The sequence below is a fragment of the Calidris pugnax genome, unplaced genomic scaffold (genome assembly GCF_001431845.1).
Source record: "Calidris pugnax isolate Ruff unplaced genomic scaffold, ASM143184v1 scaffold44, whole genome shotgun sequence".
In the NCBI taxonomy this organism is placed as follows: Eukaryota; Metazoa; Chordata; class Aves; order Charadriiformes; family Scolopacidae; genus Calidris; species Calidris pugnax.
In genome coordinates, this window is record NW_015094506.1 from 19,705,580 (window position 1) to 19,720,652 (window position 15,073).

Sequence of the window (15,073 nt, forward strand, 5' to 3'; positions counted from 1 at the left end):
AAATCAGAAGGAAAGAAAAGCAGAATTCATACACAGCAAGGGAGAACAGGGAAAGCAAGTTTAGCAGTATCTGCCAGTGATCTCCACAGCATTTTTATTAAGCGATTCTTTTAATGTCCACGTACCATTTTAAGAAGCTTGGCATCATGCAGCAGGGGAGGGGGAGTAAATCTACAGTGATAATTCACTTGTTTTAATGAAAGTTGTTCAGCCATCTTAATATTTTCATCTTTATACTGAAAATCATTGCTTTCCTTAATGCAAAAATGAAGTTGCTTCAGGCGTGGTGCTGCAAACGTAGCATAAGTCATTGTGTTGGGATATCTTTTCAGTTACAATATCCTTAGCAAAAGCAATAAAAGGTGAGCACATACATCCCTTTGAATTTCAGTAGCTTACAGAAACTAGCTAGTACAGGTGGAAGGTTTATAACTAAGCCAGCAGAATTTAGGCAGCAGCAATAGGTTTATTCAGCTCTCTAGTTATACACTTCTTCACATCTTTTGTGTGAACAGAAATCTCTGGCCTATTTAAGTCCCACTTTAATGTGCTACAATCTTTTTCAAGACACTGTCATAATCTCTTGAAAGAAACTCCTCATACTCTTTGATGATATATGAAAATGTATCTTCTTTATGTCTGTATCTGGTTTTTTTTTTTTACACTATGGAAGATGAGAAAGCTCATTTTATATATCCACCTACAGACTTTTAACTATTTCTAATATTCAGGACATTATCACTACTTTTTTGCAACTCTCACTGCACCAGTAATGCATAACTCTTAAGTTTCAGATTTATTAGGAAATAAGCAATATTAATAGTATAGATACTTGTCTGTGTGTCTGTGTACTTCCCTCTATTTTCTTTCTGGCACAAAAGATCCAAAGGGAAGAAATGTTCTTGGTAGAGACAATTAAGGACTTGTCCTGATTTTGGTGTTACAGTAAGAGTGAATAAGGTCAAAAATTTTAAGTATCTATGCACATTTCAAGATAAACATAAGAAAACAAACAAACAAATGCAAATTCAAGTCCCTTTAAGTGAGTCAGTGGACAAAGTGCTTTCTCATCAGTTTTGCCTAGTGATACTTCTGTTTCTCAAAGTAATATATTTGGTGCCCTCAAATCAGCATCTAATGGAAAACAAACTTTGTCACAATACCATCTGGATAGCATAACAGACTACCCTAAAGAAGCACAATCCTTCCAAAACTGAAAACAGGGAGTTAACAGGAACACTTCTCTATTGCTGCAGAAAAAAAAAAACACACTACCAAACAACTAAACAACAAACTTGTTTTCCATTCTCATTTAAGTTTAGCAATGATACTGATATGAAAAATAATTAAAATCACTCATTCTTAAAAGTCCTAATCAGCATGAAAATGATGACAGTGTTTTCAAAATTGCTTTGAAAATAATTGCTATGTCTGAAAAAGTAAGAATACAAATGCACATACTGTTGAAATCTCTTCGTCTTATCTTCTAGTCTTCCTACATGGAAGCTGTCATTCCAGCCATTCAGAGACTCTGAGTAAGTGGCAGAGGTTACAGATTAGCTCTGAAACTATAGCCAAGCACCCCGACACACTTAGCTAATAACTCTTTGAACATCATGCCTACCTTAAGAGAAGGAAGGTTGGGAGCTAGGCAAACCGTAACAGCTTTAAGCGCCTGGAGTGAGGGGAAGAGGCAAGAGAAAAGTCTTTTAAGCCTTTTTAGCCTGCCTCGACCAAGGAAATAGGCTATACTGGTGCTGCTCTGTGAGTTTCAAGCTAAATAAAATTGTGCTTCTGAAATACAAGTCTGAAAAGGCTTTGTCGTGACATTAGCTCTTCTAGGGTTGGAGAGTCAATGCAGCAACTACAGGGTTCAGCAAGCATAACACTAAGCAGAGCTAAAATTAGTACAGAACACATGTTTATAGACAGGACTGGACAAAAGAGCCCATTATAACCATTTATAGCTCCTGTTAGACTCATTTGAACTTGTGTCTGAGTCTGAAGATGAGCCTTCTTCACTTTTCAAACAAAATGCAGGAGGCCAAAAATCTTTACAATGTTGAATGAAAACAAAATAATAACTGAAATATATTGCTGCTGCTCCATTACATAAAACTACCTCTTTCAATCAATTCACAACAAAGAACAAACTTGTCCTGTACTCAAACTGCACATATTAAAAAAAGCACAAGTGAAATATATTGGTGTTTGATGCGGACAATCTGCCCCCCCTTTTTTTTTTCCTCTCGTCAGCACAATGTCTTGATATTACTGAGATTCATTCTTCAGGCAGGAAAGCCTTTGTGTCATATATAAGACAGAAAAAACAGAAGTCACCATAGTATCCTTGTTTTTTCCCCACACTTGAAACTGCAGAGTTAAGTGAAAACTGAAGCCTTCATAAATTGAATTTGAAATTAATTTTATTTAAAATTTGTCATATGATTGTGAAACAGGTAACACCCAAAATTACTAAAAGTCAACTAAGTCCTCAGTAAACTTTCATATTTACTCTAATATTGCCATGGGACCTGGACAAGCTCAAGAAGTGGGCCCGTGTGAACGTCATGAGGTTCAACAAGGCCAAGCGCAGGGTCCTGCACCTGGGTCGAAGCAAGTCCCGGTATCAATACAGGCTGGGGGATGAAGGGATCAAGAGCAGCGCTGCTGAAAAACACTCAGGGGGTACTGGTGGATGAAAAGCTAGACATGAGCCAACAATGTGCACTTGCAGCCCACAAGGCCAACCGTATCCTGGGCTGCATCAAAAGTGGCGCGGCCAGCAGGTCAAGAGAAGTGATTCTGCCCCTTTGCTCCACTATGTCCAGCTCTGGAGCGCTCAGCACAGGAAAGACATGGACCTGTTGGAGCAGGGCCAGAGGAGAGCCACAAAAATGATCAGAGGGATGGAGTACCTCAGTTAGTGGTGTTCAGCCTGGAGAAGAGAAGGCTCCAGGGGGACCTTAGTGCAGCCTTTCAGTACTTAAAGGGTTCTTACAAGAAAGATGAGGACAAACTTTTTAGCAGGGTTTGTTTTGACAGGACAAGGGGTAATGGTTTTAAACTAAAAGAGGGAAGAACATTTTTACAATAAGGGTGAAATACTGCAGGCTGCCCAGAGAGGTGGTAGATGTGCCATCCCTGGCAACATTCAAGGTCATGTTGGATGGGGCTCTGAGCAACCTGATCTAGTGAAAGATGTCCCTGCTTATTGCAGGGGAGGTTGGACTAGGTGATTTTTAAAGGTCCCTTCGAACCCAAACTATTCTATGAACATGTTGCTGTTATTCTGTTAGCTCTGCCTGTGGATACACAGCTATCTTCAAGAAGCTGTTTGAACATTGCTCACTATAGAAGACTGCATAGGTGGGACCATATGTTCCATTGGGTCAACATTAGTCATTTCCCTTTTCCATCAAAAGACAATATACTTGAGCAGATTGTACAACACTTCTGTACTGTTTCAAATGTAGAGAGTATCAGGTTTCTACCTCAGTTTTTACAGAAAAGGCCATTACTTCCTCCTTGGTACTCTCGTTAATTAATATAGACCAACCACGCTACCTACTTTGATTCAAACTAAACACTATAGGTACAATTCCTTTTACAGAAAAAAAGTTCCTAGTTTAGCACATCCTACTGCAATCCCATCTTCCTACACGCTGGCCAAGGATTCACACACCCCTCTTCATGAGCCCAATCTAAATCTATCCCAGTATACTCAGTGATATCATTTCTCTTTCTTCCAAACCCTTCTATATTTGTTTTTCCCCCACGCAGCTCTGATCTCCACATGCTAACTTTCACAGTGCCATGCCATGCAGAGAAAATAACTCTCCCAATATCTTAATGACATATAGCCCCTATCCCATAACAAAAAACACAGTTTCCAATGTCTACACAAACATGAAGTTCATTGTGGGTCCAAGGCCTAACTCTTTCTCTACATACGCTTCTTTAAGACAAAGCTACAGTTGCTGCTGTAAAATGTTTTAACTACTGGTCAAAGCCTCTGATCAGTCCTCTCCATTTTCAGATCTAACAGGTTATTAACAATCTTCAGTAGGCTCCTGAAAAAAAAATTCAAAAGCTAGATGTGGTCAAGAGGATTCTGGTTCCAACAATACAATTTTGTGGCAGAAATCAGTACTACACTTCAAAAATCTGATACTCATAGGTGAATGTTTCTGGTCAAGAACAGTATGATTAAGCTAACAAAAAAGTAATCAGTAACAGCCCTGGAGAAGACAAACAAGGATGAGAGCTCTGCTCAAGCAGAGGGAAAGAAGTTAAAATGAAAAGTACTTTAGTTCTGGCTATCTAAAATGCATTTTGGTTCATGCGCTTTTAGCCATTTAACCATCATGTTCCAGGTAAAAGTTCACACCGCTTCCTGGTGATTCCCATAATTTCTGTGGAGTTCCTGTATCTGTCAAAGATCTTACCCCATTTTATAAATCCTACAGAAGGATTCACCTCATCTTTTAGCCATATAAAAATCACAGATCTCATTTAAACTAGCCAGATTACTTTCTTCTCTCTGCAGTCAGCAGAGACACCTCCACTGCTACCTCTGCAGAGGTAGAAGATTTGTTTCTTCTAACAAGAAAAAATGCACCATTTTCTGAAGATATCTATGTTTCTCAAAAGGTAATGAACTTACAAGTACACGTTGCTTTTACATGGCTAAAATTCTGTGCGCCCACTTCTACATTGGTGCTAACTATTCAAATAACTTACTGAAAATCAGCTTAGAAAAAGCATCTATTTACATTCAGACGAAGGATTTGCATGTCTCAAAAGAAACTCAACATTTCCATTGAGTCTCCTACAATTCCACATCCTATTACACCCTCATAACAGCAGCATCATCCTCTTTCTTCTTTGGGATTTTTTTTAATTAGTCATTTAAAAGTCAAGTTGATTTAGCTGAGTAGCTAGTGGGGACACTGTTGGGTTTGGTCATCTTTTTATGAGGGGCCAGCTGAAGCACCAGAAACAGTGCTACTACATGAATATTTTCCTTGTTTAAGTGGTTTGGATTCTATTCATGTCACAATTAAGAAGGGAGCGAAATCACTACATAATGAAAAGAAAACATTTTACTCACGATAGGATTATTATTTACTCAAGACAGGATTATTTCCACCAGGGCCCATTCATCTTTATTCTATAAAAAGCTGTTTTATTCCTACGTGTAACTTTTCCCATCTCCTGCAAAGGGTCTCAGATTTGTTGCACCACGTTACCAGACAAGAGATCAGGTTCCCCTTAACAAACTTCCAAAACCAGTTACAATGCCCATTTATGAGCTGTTATATTAATTCTTGGAATGAACTGGCTTACCATTTAACATAGTTTAGAGCGATACAGTAAGAAAAAGTCTTAAGAGAAGATATCTTTTTTTCCCCTGTTTCTTAGCATCATACTATGGACTCATTTCCTACTCAGTTTGTTTCAGTTTAGTAACTCACAGTTCCTTTTCATATTTCAAAGCATTGCTCTGAGAAAAAACATTGCTTTTTCTTACAGCTGGAGCTAGAATTTTTCCCTCTGGAGCCCTGACCAGTTGCTGTTTTGAAGTGCTCACAGCTTAGAAATTGAAAAAGAAAAAAACCTACAACCTCAAAACCGAGGCTTCAAAGGTCAGGGTAAAAGTGACAGTTCATTCTGTGTACGAATGCTCTGTATCAACAAATAGTCCTCTGTGTGCAGAGGCATTAGCCTTGTTTCAAGTGCCTGGTCAAGGAAAATAGTAAGCTTCAGTTCTGGTGCCTAAATATGGGTGATAGTCCCAAAAGAGATGCTTAAACTTATTTTAAGAAATCCTTATGGAGCCATCAGGTATGGACCAGCCATGGACCAACAGGATCTCATCTGGAGGTGAGCAGGAGCAGCAGCTAGGGGTCTTCAGGGTACCCCAAGGCATTTTAAACAGCACCAGATCATAAGTTTAGGCACATGAATCGAGTCCTTAGTGCCTCCTCTCTCACCCTTCCTCATTCCAGAAGTCGTATGTCCCACTCCCAGGCCATCTCCCTTCCTATGCTTCTTTCTTCTCTGTTCAGAACACTGTACAACTCATTCAGACTAAACAGAGTCTAATGTTCCTTTCCCTCTCTCCTGCAGGGTTGTGATGAATTGTTCCTCAGTTGAAGAGACTGGACAGCTTTCAGAAAGACTATGTACAGTATAGCTGTAGTGTCTGTCTAAAATGTCATAAGAACACTATGAAACTCTACAAGCCTTGCCATGCTGGAGGTCAGATCAGATCAGCATTTCTTAAATTTTCAGGTTGGCAACCTCTTAATCAAGAGGCAACCAAACTTATGATTATTTTCAACTACTATAAAAACAAGACCAAAAAAGTACTAACTATTGTTTTCATTTTACAGTTGGAGAAGAAAAAATTAGCTATCTTCCTTGGTGTAATACAGCAATTCCAGGTCACAGTTGGACAACTTGCAGGAAGAGGTCACCTTGCTAGGGAGAAAGACAAAGTAACGAGGGCAGGAACTGTGAAACTTTTAGCAGAACTAAAGCAGAGAGTCCAATAACAGGGAGGTTCATCACAGAAGAAACAACAGGGATGGGAGGAAGGACAAGTAGAGGAGAAGTAAGAAAGCAGTAGCAGCGAAAGAGTGCTGAGGAAGATGATGGAAGATCAAGCAGGGCAGCAGGCAATAGTGCAATGAACAGGTTAGGAACGTGTCAAAGAGTCAAGCTAATAGTGAAGTGATTCAATCAAAATGAACAGTTAATCACTAGTGGTCACAGCAAGTCACTTGGCCATCCTACAACAGCATCTCATGCTTTCACTCTGCACCTGCAGTGCCTCACACAGCAACAGGGAGCAGCACTCTGTCTCACCAAAATATCCACAGTCAACAATCAGGGAATGGAGCAGACGCTCATGAGTTTTCTTTAAAAATCAGAACAGTTCCCTGTTGAATTTTTTTCTTTACGTGGCTGAAAAATCTTATGATTTTTCACATCATAAGAGTTTAAATTCACATCATAAGAGTTTAAATTCTTCCGTGACACACTTTAAAAACTAGATCCTGTTCTCCAAAAATACTCAAAGAGCAAATGTTAATGTCCAATTTTGTCTTCCATTGTGCAAGACGCACACTAAATCCCTTGGAAAATCATTTTCTGAGCCTTTGCATTCACAGCTGTACAGTGGTTTATGCTGTATAAAGAAACCTAGACCACACCATTTTTGCATGAACCAGGTACTTAGTACCTTGAACATACCTGTAAGAAATAACAAGATAAAATACATCAGATTTAACCCCAAAGTTTTCTTGTACAGCAAATTACTGAAGAAAAGACTACCTAAAGTCTAGGAGAAAAAAATTACACATATATTTTAACACTATAGTGCTCACATAAATTGCAGCATATATGAATTAAATATTGATTCATACACAGCAACCTGAAGACAAAACAGCAAGGGGATTTACTTTCACTCAGCCTTTCTGTAACATATGCAGCCAAGTCCCAAAGTGGATTCTTCAGCTGTTCCTACTTCTGCCTTTTAGGACACTTTCAATGGCGATTAAAAGCTTTCTGAGAAGCCCAAATTCTTCCTAACCCTGTTCACAGCTCTCTCCATCACTAAAATGCCTTAGGTATGTCTCCTTCCTGGGTCTGCACATTGTGAAAGTTTAATGGTACAAATGACACTTGAATTAAGCTCTGGGGTTAGAACAGAATGGTTCACTTGGAAGGGATCTACAAAGATCATCTAGTCTAACTGCCTGACCACTTCAGGGCTGACCAAGTTAAAGCATGTTACTGAGGGGATTGTCCAAATGCCTCTTAAACCCTCCTCAGGAAGCTGTAGAAAGCAATGAGACCATAGAATCATAGAATTATTTGGGTTGGAAGAGACCTTAAAGATCATCTTGTTCCAACCCCCCTGCCACAGGCAGGGACATCTTCCACTAGACCAGGTCACCCCTCAGCCTCCTTTAACTTAGACAAACCCAAAGTCCTTAGCCACTCCTCCATAGGACATGCCTTCCAGCCCTTTCACCAGCTTTGGCACCCTCCTCTGGACACATTCAAGGACCTTCACATCCTTCTCAAATTGTGGGGCCCAGAACTGCACACAGTACTCAAGGTGAGGCCACACCAACGCTGACTACCGCAAGATAAACAACTCTTTTGACGAGCTGGTTATACCGTGTTTGATGCACCCCAGGATGTGGTTTGCCCTCTGGGCTGCCAGAGCACGCTGCTGGCTCATATTGAGCCTCCTGTCGACCAGTGCCCCCAGATCCCTTCCCACAGGGCTGCTCTCCAGCCACTCCTCTCCCAATTTATACTTGTGCCCAGCATTACTCCATCGTACCTGCAGGAACTGGCATTTGGACTTGTTAAATTTCATTCCATTAATCATTGCTCAATGTTCCAGTCTATCTAGATCCTCCTGCAAGGCCTCGTGTCACTAAAGAGTCAACAGCACCTCCCAGTTCAGTGTCATCAGCGAACTTGCTAATGGTTACTAAAATATTTTTCCTTTTACCTAGGCAGTTCCAGCAGGAGACTCTGTCCGTATAAGATTTGAACTATCAACAGGAAGAACTCCTCTCCACTAATGAAATAAGGAACCTAGGGCAATCAGCTTGCTAATTTAGACATGCCAGTTAAGTGCCTTAAGTTAAATGAATCCAAGTAAAGTGCCCTTTGAGTTAGGCACTGCGTGTCTGACTCTTGAGACACCCACGTTCCTTTACACAACCCATAGTGGTTACACTAATTACACTGGTGTCTAAGTACACTACTCAGAATAAAATAAGCTGAGTTGTAAAATGAGTTTTCAGAGAAACAGCAAATGCATCCCTCTAACACTGTGATAGTGCAGTGCTTTTAAGGGGAGGGAAACCAAGGCCCAGAAACTCAAAAATCTTAACACAAGTGGCTCATTTATGCACCAGAAGGGAAGCTTTGTCAGTCTTTGATAACTGGAGCCTTACAGAGTTTCCCAGTTCTAGTATGTTAAGTATTCTGGAAAAGAGATTCTGTGGCCCTTGAGTAGAAACACTTGGGAAACTGGAAGACGATGAACATATGGATAACCTTGCCAGCTCAGACAAAAAGACTGCCTGTCTCATTATTCTCCGCTCCAACAGTGGCCACAAGCAGATGTTCAGGAAGGAGTAAGACCAGGGACGTATAAATAGCACTCTCTTGAGTATTTCCTAGCTTCTGTGTTCAAATCATGGGATTTCCTCCCAAGGAGCACCTCTCCAAGTACTTGTCCATGTCCCTCTTTGGAACTGTATAATCTTTTTGCCTCTACAACCTATTTTGACAAGGACTGTCACAAATCTACCACCTCCTGCAGTAACAGTGATCTTTTTGTGGTCTCTGCACTCACTCCTGCTAACCTCTCTGGGTGGGGGTGGCCTTTGAGTCTCGGTTGGAAAAGGCAGTCAGCACCTCCACCCCAAATCATTCACAACTTGAAAGCCACAACAGTCTACATGCAAAGAGTGCTTCCTTACCTATTCATTCCTTGTAGTCTCCAAGATCCTCATAAGAAAAAGCTCTATGCATACAAAGAATTTTTTTTCTGTATTGCAAATTGGATTGAAAATAAATACGTGATACAAATACAGAAATATGTTTTATACTCACCTGCCATAGAAACACAATTAAAAACCCTACTGCGCATCTTTGTAGAATTAAATCAAACCCAGCTCTTTATCCACCACTCATTTTAACTAGTGATTATAATGATACTATAATCTTGAAAAAATCTGGTTTTTTTAAAGACGTGAATTATTTTTCAGAAATGACAGCCAAAAAAAAAATACTAGTTTAAAACCCTACACAAGTTCCTTTCCGTTCAGAGTATGATGTAAGAAAAAAGCACCTACCTACAAGTGAAGTAGAACTTTTAACTGTGGAAATTGGTTATTTAAATGAGAAAAATCCCCAATTCACATTCATTACCAGAACTCACATCAACTGGCAAACAAATCTACTGTTCCAGTGCATTCAGAAGTCAGTACAGGCCATGTAAGACCTAAAAAAATCTTAGTCATTCGGTGATAAGAAGGTTCCCCCAGATTCTCTACAGTTCGCAATAGTAACAGAGACTGCCCAGATGTCAGATGAGCCCACAACTGGCAACAGCAACTACAGACATTTGACTGAAGTGCAGTAAAAAAGCCTGGTGAAAACCAGTCAAGTAGTCAAGAACGTCAGGAGAAAGTGGTTCCTATAGAGAACAATAGCTGATTTATTACAATCTCAGATGACAAGCATTGGTTTCAAATGCCAGGGACCCATGCAAAGGGACCTCAATGACATAAGAATTGAAGAAATTAACACAGGTCCCTCCGATACAGCAACATATCTGAAGCACCTGAATGTCCTCAGATATTCCTATCGTACAGAGTTCAAATGAATGAACACATATGATGGAAGTGTTTTGCCAAAGGTTGCAGGTCCTTTGTCCCCACACAGACACCCCAGCACACAGCACTGTCACTACCATATTGCTCAGTAACTCATATGGCACCTGCATAGTGAGCTGGTCAGTATTTCGACAGTCTTTTGAAAAAATAAAATGTATTTTTAATGAAAACAATTACATTTAGTTTAGCTCACTCCTGTTAGATCTAGACAATATATGAAAAAAAATTTCATATTTTTTAAAACTTCTACATTTGAAATAGAACATCTTCTACAAAACTGATGCTGTCATTAAAAAGCTTTTTAAACTAAATTCTTCAATTTTCACTCCCACCTCAACGCATTTCACGTTTCATTTATAAACAAAATTAAAAACTGCTAAAATGTCCCACAGAGAAAATTCTGATTTTTCTTAAAACCTTAATGAAGTATGCAATCCTTTGCAGTGGTGACAGCAACGTATCAGGTGATAATCTCAAGGCTTCAGAGAGCACAGGCGTGTTTTCTGTGTCAATGCATCCTCCTGATGCACACACCTTCCACTGCTGTAGCTAACACTGTTTTGTTTCCTCCTTCAGAAAAAAATCTTTAATACTACTGCAAAATCACTGTCATAGAAGACTACAGTCTTTTCACTTTTAGTCCTTCTATTCTATTGTCCCTAACCTTCCGTTTTCCAGTAAAGAAAAATATAAAGAAATTCAGCACTCCTTCAGATTAAAGACACTAGCACATGCTTAAACATAGTGATCTTTGTGCTCGGTTAACTGGGAACAAACATGCCTATGTTCATATTCAAATCGAATTTTCAACCACAGAGAGTTTTGAAATAGTGGTAATAGTTTTAAACTAGAAGAGGGAAGATTTAGACTAGATATAAGGAAGAAATTTTTTACAATGAGGGTGGTGAAACACTGAAACAGGTTGCCCACAGATGTGGCAGATGCACCATCCTCGGAAACATTTAAGGTCAGGTTGGACAGGTCTCTGAGCATCTTGATCTAGCTGAAGACGTCCCTGCTTATTGCAGGGGGGTTGGACTAGATGACCTTTAAAGGTCCCTTCCAACCCAAACTATTGTATGGTTCCATGAATCTATGATTTCTGATGAGATATTTTTGAAAGATGTCACAGCATAATGATTACGCATACAGCACACTGAGTTAGTGGAAAGACTCTATGTTGCAATTGTGAAAGATATTCTGAAGCAGATACAGTCAACCACTGCCTGCTGCTACCTGGCATCTTCAATAAACTACCCAAAGCAATGATCTTCACCCTTTATATTCAACAGAAGGTTTTTGAATATTTTTTCTTTCTAAATTTTTGGCACCTGTAAGTCTGTAACCTCCTTTATGAAATCATCCTTACATACCTGAAGCCAGGTATGAATGGATACACAGAAAGTCTGATGCACGTGCCATGTTTAACCCATCTCCATACTTCTCCAGGAGAACACTGCCTGTACCCCATCATTTAAAGACAACAAGAAGCAAATGCCACAACATTCTTCTAATAAATTTATGCAACACCCTCATCTAGCAACATCAGCTACTTTATCTACCTCCTACACCGCTAGCTGCAAGACTAATAAAGCTACCCAGCAGGCAAGAGATTTAATGAAATAGACCCTGAGTTCCTGGGAGGATCACCTGTGGTTCCAACCTAACACTTCTGATCAAATACAAGCTCTCTTCCTGCTGCTGAGCAATAGGCTTTTCTGGATCTTGATCAAACATGCTCCAAAGGAGGGAGGGTGTAATAATATGGTGTAAGGTATTCAAGTGTGCAGGAGAACAATTGATTGTGGTGAGAGGGAGGAAGAGAAAAAACTATTTAAAAAAAAATAATGGAAATTGACAGCATTTAGGTCACTTGAGCAGCAAAGTAAGTTCACAGCAATTCTTTCAATAAGCAACAATATAATTAAGCATATGTGCTAATCATCATTATTAAAACACATAAGCCAGCAAAAAAAAAAAAAAAAAAAAAGCCTTGCACTGTTACAGGTTTTCAGTTTCCACAAATATTTTCAGTTCCGTTCCCCATCTAAGGCTGAGGCATCAAGATACAAACATTAGAGAACAAACATCTCCCAGTGGCTATCTAATGAAAGTAAGGGCCAAAATAAAGAGCATTAAGAAAAACCCCAACCCACTTATCAGTCTCAAGTTCTCTTCTCATTGCCTAACAAATTTAAGCACTATCTGTTTACTGCTCCTTTCAGTGCGAAGCTGGAGAGGAGACAATTTGGCTTCCCTTCCTCTGCAAGGAAGAGATGAAAAATTCCTTACTTATTGATCCCTCTGAATTAACCTAAACATTCCTTACCTTGAAATCTAGTACATTCCAATCTCAAATCTCCTGTAAAAAAGCTGACTTGATCTCCCATCTCTGGGTGAACTTCATGTTCTTGGGCAAATCTTACCTAATTTTGGCAGGGAATAGGGCACTTTAAAATAATCTTCATAAAATTCAATGAGTCTCCTTGTAATATTTAGAGCATAGTCCCCTGATCCTCTTCGGATTGCATCAGGCCTTGCATATAACCGTACCTGTTAAAAAACAAAGCAAAAGACTTATCATTTCAGCATCAGCATTTTAAAGCTATCCTACCTGCAGAGGTGAAATATTTTAAAGTTGTTGTGAGGTGGCAGGATTATTCTCTTAAAGCCAAATGTGATTGTCATACGTTTGTCAAAACATGTCATAGCTGAAAACCAGAACTTCCACAATTAAGGTTACAAACTTGCGAAGTCACAATCTCCGACTTGTTTGTGTTGCCAAATAAAAGACTTAACACTCCTTGCATCAAAAATAAATATGCAAAGAAAACACTTACATGTGTTTGCTAGAGATATGATGGGAGAGTGGATTGGTATAATGGTTCTCTGCCCACAGTGAATGTAGGCAGGATGCAGCGGCTCAGTAGGAGAGAAGTTCATGGTTTGTTAAAGGCACATTATATCAAGCCCTGAAAGTATTAATAGACTGTAGAGGGGAAAAAAAAAAAATTGTTGTCTTTTCTTTTCTCTGGCAGTGACACAGTTACTCTTGATGAGCTATGGAAGACTGCAAAAACAACCATTTATAAGCTCATTCATGTACACAAACAATTAACATTCCTGAAACCTCCATGACTGCTTCAGGCCTCTGTTTTCAGAAAGCAGTAAGTTAAAGCTGTTTATACAATCCACAGACTGTTGTGTTCAGTATAAAATAGCTCATGCATTTGACTACATGGAGCACCAAAGTGAACAGAACTCACCTTAATAATTCAGCGCCCAAGTGTGACCCGCTTCCCTCCTGACTAAGGAGGTAGAGGAAAGCACCACCAGGCTATTCATTATTCCTTGTCGTCACAGCCCTTAATGCTTCCTTAGTGCAAAGCTGACACACAGCTGAGAACTGTTAATGAAGACCAGGACAGAAAGGAGAGCCCCTTTTTGCTCTCCCTCCTCATATGCCCTCTGATGGACGTAGCCAAGGGGAAGCAGTGTGTGCTTTCTGGCTGTGGCAGAAGGTCTCTCCCTGCAGTACATAATGACCTGATACAAACAAGACTCTACTAAATGTCAGTCCTAATAATAATATCTGACTCGCTAATACTTTCTGTGGTGGGATTAAATCCCAGCCAGGGTTCCGAGGAAAGCAGCAGGGCAGAAATCAGAAACTATCAATGCAAACATGAAGCCGAAATATCAGTTTTGAAGTGTTTCTAAATGCTCTATTCTGGATCAAGAAAAGCCAATCGGATTTTCAGCTTCAGTGAAAGAATTACCAAGTATTGCTTTAGTGCTCTTTTCCTGAACCAGTTCAGTTACCCAAGTGGAAACCAGATATCAAACCTCGGTACACTCTACCTGTCAATTCTGTTTTAAGCCAGTATCTCTTTGTTTTCAGTATTCAGACACATTATTCTGCTTTGCTACTATGTCCACCTTTCTATTTTTTATCTTTGTGCACTGAGTCTGTAATACAATACAATCAACCATACATAGTTATCATTTGTAATGTAAAACAGATAACAGTGTAACCTAATGAGACATGTAATAAAGCAGACTTCTCATAATCACCACCTGAAAGCATATAAACCATTATCTGAACACCTCCAAGTCACTATTTTTGTTTATCGCTTCCTTCCACAGTTAACAGTGACATGTGCATTAAATGTTCTCTGATCTGCTACACTAAATATATTTTTTAACAAAATAGGTATTAGCCATAGAGATCCTAATTCAAACATCTCAAAACCTTTAGCTTATTGAAGGATGGTAAGAATCACAATTAGATTTGTGATGAACACTGTTTTGTATCATTAAACCTTTATACACAATTTTGCATAATTGCTTTACTGGCACAGTTGACTGTATCAGCAAATTAGGAAAAAAAAGAGTCAGCCAACCAAGTATGCAAAAAATCATTCAATTTGACAGTGGCCAAATGTGTCCATAATAAGGAATAGGATAACAGAAGGGAAGAAAAAAAAAATAGGTACATACAAGAAAAATTGAGGTTCAACTTACCGCATTACAATGCGTGTCTTTTGGCAAATGCAGAAAAGGCATTTAATGGTGTCTGAGATGGAGCCCCGTACCAAAGCTCAGAAACCGCAATGCTGCAAACTTTCATCTGCCAC

At 39.4% G+C, this 15,073-nt stretch overlaps 1 protein-coding gene across 1 annotated transcript in view; it reads right to left on the reverse strand.

Moving 5' to 3' along the window:
* Nucleotides 1-15,073, reverse strand: part of TRHDE (thyrotropin-releasing hormone degrading enzyme) — a 229,830-nt gene that overhangs the window by 183,424 nt on the left and 31,333 nt on the right. Inside the window, exon 4 of the mRNA XM_014963319.1 lies at nucleotides 12,863-12,989. Within this exon, the coding sequence (XP_014818805.1) occupies nucleotides 12,863-12,989 (127 nt within the window). The remainder of the gene's footprint in view (nucleotides 1-12,862; nucleotides 12,990-15,073) is intronic.